Genomic DNA, 12,942 nt, shown 5'->3' on the forward strand with positions numbered 1-12,942 from the left:
ACGTTTTTTTTTTATAGTTTTTCATTTCTCGATGCGTCCTTAATGTGTTGGGATATGCCGCGTTTACCCTAATATCATAATCACACCAATCACCAATGAAGTAAAAACTACTACAAATCACAGAAAAAATAATTTACTCTATATCTCCATCATCCACAAAGGAAGAGGAGGACTTTACAGTAATGTTAGTAATAAATATGTACACTCTGCAAGCTACAAATGTTTTTAAATTGAGTTTTATTTCAAGTCTCCAAAATGACTCTTGTTCTCAGGGGTAATTTGGATTTTGGGAAACTTTTCTATTGAGTCTGGCACTTTACAAACAACATATGAAATTTTCTTGGAGATGCAATAGCTACAAAGCCTACAATAGCCCTTGCAATTTGCAAAGACCTTTAAAATTAGCTTAAACTTGTTTATGAAATGTTTCATGGTTAGAAGTTATTAACAAAAAACACTCAAAATTGTCTCTTATTAATCCATTTGATGGTAATAACTAATAACCCAATAATCTTAGATAATGCATTGATCATTTGTAACAATCTTTAATAATATATTCCTAATCAATGACACTACAACACCAACAGTGTTCATTTTCAATGAACATCCAGCTAAAACAGTTCATTATGCTAATTAAAATTGTTATGAACAGTTATGAATTTGTAATTTGACTCAAAATCTTTATAATTCTTCTATGAAAATTTCCCTGGTTGCCTTCTGGTACTTTAGATACATATATACTTGAAAGTTGAACCACATAATAATCAAAATTATAAGATTTTTTTAGTTTTCCATCATTTCTTCACTAACCTTTTTTTTTGCTTCTTCCATTATTTGAAATATCCTGAAGCTGTTGCAATTCCAACCAGCTTCTGATGCATACTGGGAACTGAGACTAATAGCTATTAAGTATATCTATTAATTTTATCTTTGCTTTGCTCACTCTGCTCTGTGCTTAAAATTTAAAAGTATTTCATATTGTCACAATGTGTGATGTGCAAAGTAAAAGTTCTGATGGCAAATGGAAAGAGAGCATTTATTCTCAGCTTAGCTCCAGAGACAGTAAAGCTTCGGGAGCTGTCTGTCAGTTGATACAACAATGTGAGTATGAAAAGTATTCACTATATACTTCAGTTAGCTGCTAAATATATTGTAATTATTTGTTTTGTTGAAATAAATTCAAATTCGATAAGTCCCTGATTGAGAACTGAGAGGCTTTGAACAGGCTTGGCTCTTCCCTATGCGTTTCATCACAAATTAGAATAGACTGTACTCCACACATAAATGAGATGGTGATCAAGAGTTTTAATGAGAGGAAATTTCAAGAAACATTGAATATTATTGTTCATCAAGTCTGCGACTTTAATGCTTTTTTCAAGATGTAAACGGGTTGTAATTTGTATTCTCCATTTAATGGTATATACTTTGCATGCATACTTGGCATTCCTTGATCAGCCTCCTTATTGTAAATATTATTGCTCAAAAAATACCTAGTTATGATTGAACCTGCTGATACTTGGAGGGAAAATCCCACATACTAGCTGCTCAAATGGAGGCGTTGTGGAAGGTATGACGGGAAAGAGATGTCGTAAATTACTCGACTGTCAGTTCACGACGGGCGGCATGGGGCAAAGAATAATACGTGGCCAGTGGTCGGCCTAGTCCAATTAGCTATAGCTGACTGTTGGCCATTCCTCAGCCACCTGAAAGTGACCAGTTACCACGAGAAAGGGGCTGGCTAGGATAAAATCTTGAAAAGAGTACAAGCCGGAGGGTACCAAGTACCAACTGGCCAAGCTTTGGGCAGATCAAGGATTCTACATGATGGTTGTGAAAATCTTGCTCTCAGACTTCGCTGCATTCTGACTACAAGCCTTAAATTCATTCATGTCAAGCAAATTGCGAACATCCCACAGGGTAGCTCATGTTAATCAATTAGGCTAGGCAAGAACTAAAAGCAACAAAGTTCTTCTATAGGTACTTAAAATCTATTCCATTCTGTATTAATTTTGAAGCATTGAATTCTGAAAATAAATCATTTATACTTATGTTTATTTATTACCTTTTTTGTAACCTGTTGATTTGATATTGCAGTGAATGGTTTGATGGAACGATGCGAAGCCTTGCGCCTAGAAAATGCTCACCTGATGTTGCAGCGCAGAGTTGGCAGCTCTGATGGTGCTGATGGAGCCTTGGACAGCCAGGCTGCTGTTATTCAGGTCAGACTTTCAAGTTCCCAGATTTTTGAAAAATTATTGTTGAAGCAATTCTTTTCTGGATATTATTTATATTTTGTAAAAGTTTGTACATAGGTATGTCTCTATTATGTATGTACCTACTACCTATGTAATATGTATTGTTCATCTTAAACTTCAGTGGAATTTCAATGGTTAGAATGGAATGTGAGTAAAGGTCATTTTTTAACCTCTGATATGGTTTGAAAAACCCTAGGGAAAGGCTGTAATAAGCAAAAAGTTTATTATCAAAATATACATATGTACGGTACATCTTTGATTAGCTATCAATGTATCAACAATTAAGTTCAGGCATTTCACAGACACAAAGCTTGCCAATGCTCTCATTATAAAATAGGCAGCTAGTTTTTGGCAGTGTCTTGAAGCTCTCAGTATGGCACTCTTATCGTTCCAGCAAATTCTTCAGCCCAGGAGACAGGTGGAAATCCCTTGGTGCCAAGTCTTGCCTGTAAGCAGGATGTTACCCATATAAAATGGGCCCTCTGATATCTTTCAAAAATTTTCATTGCACACAATCTCAGAGAGAATTAGTTGTGCCCTGGATGAGCACTCACTGTAATACCATAGTGTAGCACTAAGTTTTCTTAATTGATTCAAGTGTAACAATTTTCATCATCCGGCTTTCAGCCTAGACCTGACACTGCAAAATTTCCACCAAAAAACTAAACTAACAAAATGACCGAAATGACAGAGCTTTTGTATTGAAATAGAGCTTCAGAAGGGCTTCAATATCTATTTCAAGGCACTTCCTGCCACATTTTTTAATGAGGGTAGTGTCAAGCTTGCACATTGTTTTTAATAATACTTTAATTTAAATTTCAGTGGTCTCATTCTTATTTAACACATGAGAAAATGTCTGCCAATATGCATATTAACACTACGGTAATTTGCTTCATTTTAATTTGTACGTTTTAGCTAGCTTGCGCTGTTTGCTCTGATAAATTATATTAACATAAAATTTAAGTAGTAACTGTCTTGCTTAAATTTGAAATTGTACACTCTTTTTCTCAGAATCTGGAGCAGAAGGTCTATAAACTGCAGGAGGAGTTGACGAGCATGCATCGTGCCAAGAGTGAGAACGCTGACCAGCTTGTCATAGCCACTAATCTCATACAGGAACGAGAACGGGAGATATTAGAGAAGAACAACAGGTGAGCATTAAGTCACAATTTTTAGAGCAACTTTTATCCAGGTATACTTTTAGAAATGATAAAAGAAAAAAAATTTTCAAGCCCATACTTATTTCTTTGAGAATTCTTTGCAGATTTCAGATTTTCTTTCTAAATGCAAAGTGTATAATTTCAAATCATACCCATCATTAAGAAATCCTTGTTTTATGAGAAAAGTTTTATTATTTTCCATTGGAGATTTTTCTTACCCAACGAATGATGATTGGTGAGAATTGTTACTCTCTGTTTGAACTACACTGTTCAATGAAGTGTTCAAAACTTTCTTGTTTGAATAGTGAATTGATATAATTTACTGTCTTTTAACCTTGTCTTTTTGCATTCCAGAATTAGTGATTTAGAGTCAGAAGTGATGCTTTTGAGAGAAAGCTTTATTCAGAAAAGTGAAGAAATAGAACATTTAACTTCACTCAACAACTTGGTGCGTGATGAATACAACACTCTCAACATGACCTATGAAGCTCTCAACTCTAAGTTCATCAAGTTGAAAGTAAGTTTAAGGTAATTTCAAAATTTTACTCGACAAATATTGCCGGTGAACAAATACATGCTTTAAATTTCTTATTAGCTGTGTGTTAATTTTAGCTAGAATTGCTTCTGTGCAAAATTGTTGTGAAATTTTATGATTACCTGTAAACTATTTCCACTCTTGAATGAAAAGTGTTTAATCACGTACGTATATAACATTTATGTTACTTCAATTGCTTTACTGTTAACATGAACTATTACTACCAATCTCAGCTTGGACAAACTATTTAACTGATCAATGATTTAATTAGTTATGTTTCTGCAAATCTGTCCCTACTTATATAAAATGTAGGTATATTTGAAATTTGTGTATTTGCTTGAAGCTCAACTCAGTAAATTATAGAGGGATTATTTGAGTGTGCTATTTACAATGTCCACCTATCGCATCTGTACACGTTTCTTCTGAAATTGTAAACTTAGTGGTACTATCATGGTACATTGAAGAACAGGGCTGAGTCAAAAAATGGAAAATCAAGTCATTTCAAATTGACCATCGCTGAATTTATCCACTAAATAAAAAATAAAATACCATGCAAATATTGACTTGGTGTCTGAACAGGTGGCTCATAAATTCACTTCACTTTAGTTCTAAAACTATTAGAAATGTTATATTAGATGTACATGTTATATCAGTAATGGGATTGTTAAGCTTGTAGGCCATATACTCTATTTCACTCATCATATTTCACTCTTCACATATTTCAAAAAAGTCGTTTGGTAGGTTATGTACGTTTGGTAATTTATAGTTAAATTTAACTTGATATTCAGTGATAGAAAAATGTAAACTGTATAATTTTCTTCCCAATCACCTCTTGGTGATATAATCTGTAGAAATTTTCTATTATTCAGAAGGTAAAATCGTTACAGTGCTTGTAGAGAACTTTATTCAAGACTTTTATCCAATCTTATCTCACTGTAAACTGATTGCAGGATGAGAATATTCAGCTGCTCCAGCGGTGGATTGAATACAAATCCAAAGATGCTGAGAGGCTCAACAGGGAGAACGAAGAACAACTCAAGTGAGAATACCTATTTTCATTTGCCTCTATTTCATTTACCTAATGACACGTACCGGTGGTGACGTAGTAGCAATTATTTACATTCGTTCGAGGTGATGAACTGTGTTATAGGTACGGCATTTCACTTTAGTATTTTCATCATCAAAGTCATACCGAAACCCCAACACTGAAGTGAGCATAACTTAAACCAAAAACCTAAGCATATGGACCCAAAACACATCACAGTCAGGCAGTTAAATCTAAAATTACAGCCTCAAATTATGGTATCGTGTGCAAAATCCATACTGGCGGAAAAGTGTGTTTGACAATTTCTAGACTTACTAGCAAAGCTAAGCTGGTAAGTCGGTGCTGGTTTAGAGGAATGATAGAAGTTATTATTAATGTGAAAGAGTGACGGTCATCAAGTAAGGTCGCTCGTGTGTGCATCTGGAATCACGGCTATGGCCATTAGGACGGCCGGCGTTTCAGACATTTTCCATACAAATTTATTGCTCTATGGCATTACTGTTTTGTGAATCCATAGAACGAGCCAAAACAATAAGCAATATTGAATTCCAGTTATGTAGTGATCCATTTTGGGTTACTGATATTTCAATTTATTTTTAAAATCGAAGTAACTACCTTCACAGAGGTGTTATATTGCATCACCTTATCTTTAAGAATATTTATACATATTTGAATGGTAATTGTTATGACCTAGCCGAGTGTGATAGCTTTAACGTGTTCACAGAGCCCGGCAAGAGAAGGTGGCCGAGTCTATACGAGAAGCGACCGAAGATTTCAACGTCGTCGTGCTGCCCAGTGAGCCTGAGAAGCAAGCACTGGCTATGGGAACAGTCACATGTCCCTACAGCATCCTGCCCACCGCGTGCTTCTTTAAAAAGGTTGTTGTATTCTTGTGTCAGAGTTGTTATGAATTTTGGTACCGCGTTTCCATTAAGTTGAAGTAAGTTGCCATGAATGAGTCATCTTGGTTTGTTTTGTGCCTTGAACAACTTTGAAATTAAGGTATTTTAATTCATTGTGGCGAGCCAAATTCATTGTTTAGTCTCCTGATATTCACCGCTTATTAGATAACACCTACTAAAAGTTGCAATAAAAATAACTATTAGTTATGTAGTAACACTCGCAATGAAGCGTAGTTAGTTGGACCTTATTTTGATTTTAACTTCATGGCTGGTGATGAAAATTTTCATCACCTTGCCAACAGCTGTGTGGAAGCATAAAATACATACTTACCTCTTAATTTATGAACCATAAGTTGTATGATTGAAAGTGGGACCACCATGGCTCTAATTATTTGATTATTTCAACTGCTTGATTGACATGTTTGCCAGGAAGTACACGACTCAGACGTGCACGCGCTCTGCCTGAGCCACAACGGCCGCGTGCTGGCCACGGGGGGCGAAGACAGGAAGCTCAAGCTCTGGAACATGAGGCGAGGTCTCGCAGAATTTCATTCATACTTACTTTTTATTGCATTCATGTGGCCAGATCCTTTTGTCTTAGGAACGGTTTCCCTAATTTAGAATACCAATTATACAAATTTAGAATGCACGCGTTTTTTAGAATCTATAATTGGGAATTAAAATTAAATGTTTATTCATCGTGATATATCTGACTGTCTTATATTTTCTAAGTTTTTGACTAGTCTTGTAAGCCAATTGGTTGCTTGTTTCTTGTGCCATTTTAATTTGTTAGTATTAGATGACAGAATGGCTTTTTTATACATGTGCAATTAATAACCAATTTCGTGATTTCAGTTGTCAGAGAGTCGAACAATTCTTTAGATGACGTTGGTAAATCGAAATGCAGGTTTTAGGAAGTAATTTTATTATATTAAAGACATTTCAAATGCGAGAATAAAGAACTGTTCAACTCCCTGAAAATTAAAGTCAATTATTTCTCTTGTCATACATGGCACGTGAATAATTTTGTTATAAACTACCCTGCTTTGGCATCCTATTTACAGACGGATTCAGCCCAGGCAACACCCTGACTGGCTGCAACGGGGGCATCAATTCCATCACCTTCTCCTCGGACGACTCCCTCATCATGGCTGCGTCTAGTGACAGCGCCGCCAGGATATGGTCTGTGTCAGACCTAAGAATACGGGTAAGCCATCTTCAAAGTTTAACTTCAAGGCAGGAAAACTTTAAAGATTATCCGTCCACTGCTGTGAAGTTTTTATCAATATTCAGTTTCGATTGTAATTATATAATTCTATTTTATGATGTGAAATAGTTTGTGTGTTTATCGCTAGTAGATTTGAATTTATTGTCTTCCATTAGGTTTGCTATAGACTGATTTATTTTTCCTTATTTCTAAACTTGATTATACCAAGTATTTAATTCTTTATAATGATAATTTCGACGACAGAATCAGTACCCAATCATCCCACCCAGTGTTTCATTATTTATAATGATAATTCCGAGTGAGCACACTATGAAAAGATTATAACAAGGTTTTATCTGTGTAATGATAACTTCAAGTGCGAACTATATGCAAAATGTTTATTAACAATTCTTAACAATTATCCAGCACACATTCATTAGTCACTGTACACAAAACTGGGTTATGTTGTGTGCAGCATACGTTCACTGGTCACTCAGCCAAAGTGATGGCTTGTCAGTTCACTAGTGACGTCAACAAGGTCGTCACGGGCTCCAGCGACCGCACCATCAAGATATGGGACCTCAGGAGCAAAGCCTGTAAGATAACGCCACTAAATATACCACTTCTTATTATCAGTCTTCATGATCGGGAATTATTTTCTAATATTCCTTTATAATTATATTCTCTTTTTTATATTTTAATCGAGTGTCTGACTCAGTGTTGAAGCCAATAGGGGATTTTGTGTACGCCATTTTAGTACTGAATTCTGAGACGCATTCTTTTTAGAGTAGCTCAATAAATTTTATTTATTTTAGCAACGCTTAGGTAATCATTTTGCCGCTTGAAAATGCTGCATTCAGAAGCTAAGTTCTCATCATCTACAAGCTTATACAAACATGTCGAGCATCAATTCCTGAGGTGTTTAGAATAAATCTAGTGCTTAAGTCGTGAATACTCATCAAGTTTCCGAAGAGAATCCCAGTGCTGATTTTGTCCATTTTGCCAGGTTCGCGGACAGTATTCGTGGGATCGTCTTGCTACGACTTGTGCGTTTGTGAAGCAACTTCAATGCAGATCCTCTCAGGTCACCACGACAGGAAGGTCCGCCTCTACGACCTACGCACAAACTGCGACAATGAGATCGCCGTGGACGTTGTCGACCGCGTCACTTCTGTGTCTTCCTTCCATAGTGAGCTTTACTTCAAACATTAATTCAAGGGGCCGTATTTATGTTACAGGGGGTAATTCAAGAGGCCGCATATTTAAATTGTTATAAGAAAATAGTTCCGTCAGACAATCACTGATGGTTTGACTAGCTACACTCACCAATCACAGACAATAAGTAACCGGTAATTGATTGACTTTTGATAGCACAGTCCCTGCCAATTATCTGTAATAATTATTTTACACGATTTGTTCTCACTTTTGATTTTTGTTAGCAGTGGTTTGATGTTTTCTAGCTAAAAATTTGCCAGAATTATATCGAAAAATGAATATTTTTTGTTAAGCTAGTGAAAAGCTTCAAAATCGACCAAACAGATACCGTTCCAATTCTCGTTATTTGAACAAAGGCTCGTTAATAATGGAAAGGTGAATAAAATGAAAGTTGGATCTTACAGTTGTAATAGAAAGTAGGAAAATGAATGTATAGAAACACGTCTCTATTTTACCCCAGATAACAACTACTGCCTGGTGAGCTGCAGAGATGACGTGCTCAGAGTACTCGACGTCAGAATGAGGAGCGTCATATATGAGTTAACGTAAGATTATCCTTGCTAATAGTCATGATTGTAATTATTGTTACTACTGGATAACTTGACCGATGATATGTTAGTAGAATTAGAATTAGAATTTTTGTTAGTAGAAGAAGCATTAAACAAATATTTTTCTTTAGATGTATAGGTTACGTTGGGTTTCAATCGAAGTACAAGCCGTTTGAACATAAGTATGCAATTTCCTGAACCTTATACTTGTTTTCTGGCTCGGTTATCATTTGATTCTGATGTCTTCATATAGATCCATTTGAGCTAACGCCACACTAGAAAAACGACAAAATATTCTGAACAGAAAAACTTTCATGAGTTATTTGCACTATCAAACTAAAAAAAAATTGGTGTCCAAGAGCAGCTAAAAGAAATTTTTTGTAGGAACGGGAATTTATATGATTCTGCTGCGCTGGGCTGAAGGTTCAGCTGCAATTTATCACATTTTATCGCACAGGGCGGAAGGCTTAGCTATAATTTATTGAATATTTGTGCGCAGAGCGGAAGGCCTACACTTGGGCAGCGACACAGCGCGGGCGTGCGTGTCTCCAGACGACACATACGTCGCCGTCGGGTCAGCGGACGGCGCCGTCTACGTCTGGAGCGTCGACACCAGCGCCCTCGCCACCACGCTCTCCAAGGAACATGTGTATGTCGTCCGCACTTCCTCCATGTTATATATACTTATACTACGTGCTTGATTTGCACGTACATTACACGCACTGACACTACACACTTCATTGTTACACTTCTAACTCTTTTCTACCATTTGAATACTTAAAGTTCTGAATACTTAAACGAGTGAAAGTGCAATGTATCTCCGCTAGGAGCACGCGTATGTCAGCGCTCCTACGTGCTTTAATGCTTTATACACTTCTGCATGCTTTATTTGTACGTTCCTTACACGCTCTGACAACGTAAATTTTGTCATTACACTTACTATCACTCGTATTTTGTTGATTTTCAGTATTAGAATATAAAGTTTGTTTTATCTTGTCGTTTGATTTATAGAGTGCAGCATCTTGCGCTGAATATTTTCTTCTGAAACTCAAGCAAAATATTCCTTCTGCAATCCCAAGTATTGCACGAGTCAGTAAAATCCTATCCTGTAATTTTTTCAGTGCTAAATCTTTCATAGATGGACTGGAACAGCAGCAAATTGCTTTAAACAGAAAAAAACGATGGAAGAAGCATTTGAATCGTCCGTTTTAAATATCATAGTGATGCTAAAAGTAGACTTAATTTCAACTTCTATAGTTCCCGTTGCTCAGGATGTAGCTGTTACGGCTTCACTACTTCGAGCCCGCATTATAGCCGCTGCTACGTCTTACTTCTACTTTACTTTACTACTTTTTTTATACTACATAATTTTATATATATTTTTGCTAATTTTTTATGCTAGATACTCATACTTGACCTTGCTATTTAGTTAAATTTTAATTACAGCTCGTGCGTGATGGCTTGCTCGTGGACGCCCGATGGCCAATTCTTCATGAGTGCAGAGCGCAGTAAACAGCTCGCGCTCTGGTCAAACATCTGAACGTAACGGCCTTCAATTCTATGGAGGACGTGTGGCCAACATCTGAACGTAACGGCCTTCAATTCTATGGAGGACGTGTTGCCAACATCTGAACGTAACGGCCTTCAATTCTATGGAGGACGTGTGGCCAACATTTGAACGTAACGGCCTCTAATGTTATGGAAGACGTGTGGAGTTTTTGACCCCTCACGGTAAAGATCGTACGCGTCTGTTATTGGGTTAATGGACGAATGTAACATTTTGACACATCGTCGAAATTGAGAGGATTAACTCAACGTCCAGCTCAATTTGACTAATTATTCATAGTATTAGCATTGATTGAACGTACTTGCAAAGTTGTTAAAACATGTCCAAGGCATCATTAAGCATGTGATATGTAAAATTTTTTAGCGCGCCAGCAAAAGTTTTTTTTTAATCCACAGATTTTCTTAAGGTTGCAAGCTGCTCGACGATCTCTCAGAAACGAAGTAAAGACTAAGTTAACATTTTTCGCTACTTTGAAAGGAATATAAGTTAAAGGAATATTTTTGTAATGATATTTGGTAATAATTACGATGGTCAATGTGAGGTGATCATTAATATGCAATTGATTGCTGCATCTGCATGGATTTTTTTGGTTCTTTGATGCACAAAGGGTGGTAAACCTATGGTATAGGTACACGTTTTATTTGTATTAATAGTTTACATAGCCGGCGTCATGTCAGTTTCTGACGAATCTAATTGATAATCGTCGATCAACATATTTTCTCGTTTTTATTTTGTAAATTTTTACTAATGTATTGGGCATTAAGAAGATGATGCCTAGTATTGAGTAGATTAATCTGTGATGGTCATTCCTTGCTGTGATCCCAGTCAACGTAGTAGTGTGTTGCAGCTTACAACAAATAATTGTCTTTATATTTTTGCTAGTGACTGTTTATTGTCACTTGCCGCTGTATGATAGCCCAAGTCTATTGCAAGACATTATTTGCTAGCTCATTAAAACGTATGAATTTCATAGTTGGATTCAGCTATCGCTGTTTAAAAAAAAAACATTTTGATGACGAGCATACGTCGGAATTTGCTTTTCGAGTCTAGCCATTACTAGTGTCTTGTATTGCGAATAACTAATAGGTACGTAATCTGCATCAACTGGTAATATATTTGTAGCAGTGGACGTTGCTGCCTGGTCAACGTTGTGTTAAGTTTCCGAAGTTTTTGGTACTTGCATTTCCTTTTGTCAGCTTTGCTCTCGAGTGCATATTTTATGATCTTGTCCATTTGAAATGTTTTTTTCTTGAAATTTTGTCTTCCGCATTCTTGTTGACGAGAAAATGAAATTCTGATCGTTATAGCACTTATGTTAAATTGTTCGTGTAGTTTTTAAATGATGTTGAGACCAGCATAATTTTTCATAGCAACTCAAATATTTTTACATTTGAAGTTGCGTCGTTTCAACTTGAGCGAGTCTGAGGGAAGTCAGCATGTATTTTACAAGAGGAATTTTTCCACCCAAGAGATCTTATGTTCTTAAAGAATGATTGAACAGTCCAATTGCTAAGTTTACTTATATAGATTTTATTCATATTCTGCCACACTAAATTCCGCAGGAACGTTCCTTAATTTTCTACGTGTACCCCGGTCTTGTTTGGTTAATTATTTTATTAAAGTAATTTTTCCGATTGAATCTTCTCATCTATTTTAATTCGTATTCTGAAACTTGTTTACCGAAGTACGGTATGATGTCCTCAAACGTTTACCAAAGTACTTTCTGATGTCCTCGAACGAGTTCCTTCTTAGAATCTACCCGCTGATCCATCTGAAGCTTCAGTTTTTACTGAAGTATTAGGCTGCTGTAGCTTGGTTATATTTTTGTTTAAGATTTGTTGCACTCGTCAATTTGTTAATGTTTTTTATGTTGTTGTTGTTGACCCTCACTGCCTTGCTTCACGGCGCGAGGCGGGGCCTAGACCCAGTTCTGGGACCAGCCAAGTCGGTCGCCCCAGCGGGCCAGCAGTCCCGCGGCGTTCACGGGGTCTGATAATTAATTAATTAATAATTCGAGGCGGGGCCTAGACCCAGTTCTGGGGCCAGCCAAGTCGGTCGCCCTAGCGGGCCAGCAGGCGAGCAGCGTTCACGGGGTCTGCCCAAAGGTCACACACCGACAAGGATGTGGGTATTTCAGGGCGGGATCAAACTTTGCCATCGCTCGATTCTTCCATTTATTGTCATGATTGTAGAATAATTCTTCTCATGCCTTTACTGTTTACAATTTGTTGACTTGTTTTCCCATATGTTGTTGAAGCTCCTGGAAATCAGCTTTTGTGTTGTGCACAAGGGTTGGACTGTATAATTGTATCGCGCTAGTGCAGATTTATTATTTAAATGGAGCGGAAGGAGATATGGGTTAACTGTACATTGAAATACTGTGCTGCTATTAAATAAATTTACTCTTACTAAGGAGTTAAAATTTGATTGGAGCTTTAACTGTGCCTTTATTTTATTTATTTTTTATGTAACGACCAAGTACAGTTTTATTACAACACGGTGAATTCG

General features: G+C 36.7%; 1 protein-coding gene across 1 annotated transcript; it reads left to right on the top strand.

Moving 5' to 3' along the window:
- Positions 1 to 818: 818 nt before the first annotated feature.
- On the top strand, positions 819 to 12,942 carry LOC108672796 (autophagy-related protein 16-1). The gene is made up of 13 exons (XM_018160531.2): positions 819 to 1,101; positions 2,095 to 2,219; positions 3,267 to 3,406; positions 3,770 to 3,932; positions 4,901 to 4,989; positions 5,720 to 5,873; positions 6,327 to 6,432; positions 6,962 to 7,104; positions 7,580 to 7,700; positions 8,111 to 8,293; positions 8,780 to 8,864; positions 9,367 to 9,516; positions 10,314 to 12,942. The coding sequence occupies exons 1-13, from the start codon at positions 987 to 989 to the stop codon at positions 10,405 to 10,407; spliced, it is 1,668 nt and encodes a 555-aa protein (XP_018016020.1). The 5' UTR covers positions 819 to 986; the 3' UTR covers positions 10,408 to 12,942.

Source organism: Hyalella azteca, unplaced genomic scaffold (genome assembly GCF_000764305.2).
Source record: "Hyalella azteca isolate HAZT.00-mixed unplaced genomic scaffold, Hazt_2.0.2 contig11709, whole genome shotgun sequence".
NCBI lineage: Eukaryota > Metazoa > Arthropoda > Malacostraca > Amphipoda > Hyalellidae > Hyalella > Hyalella azteca.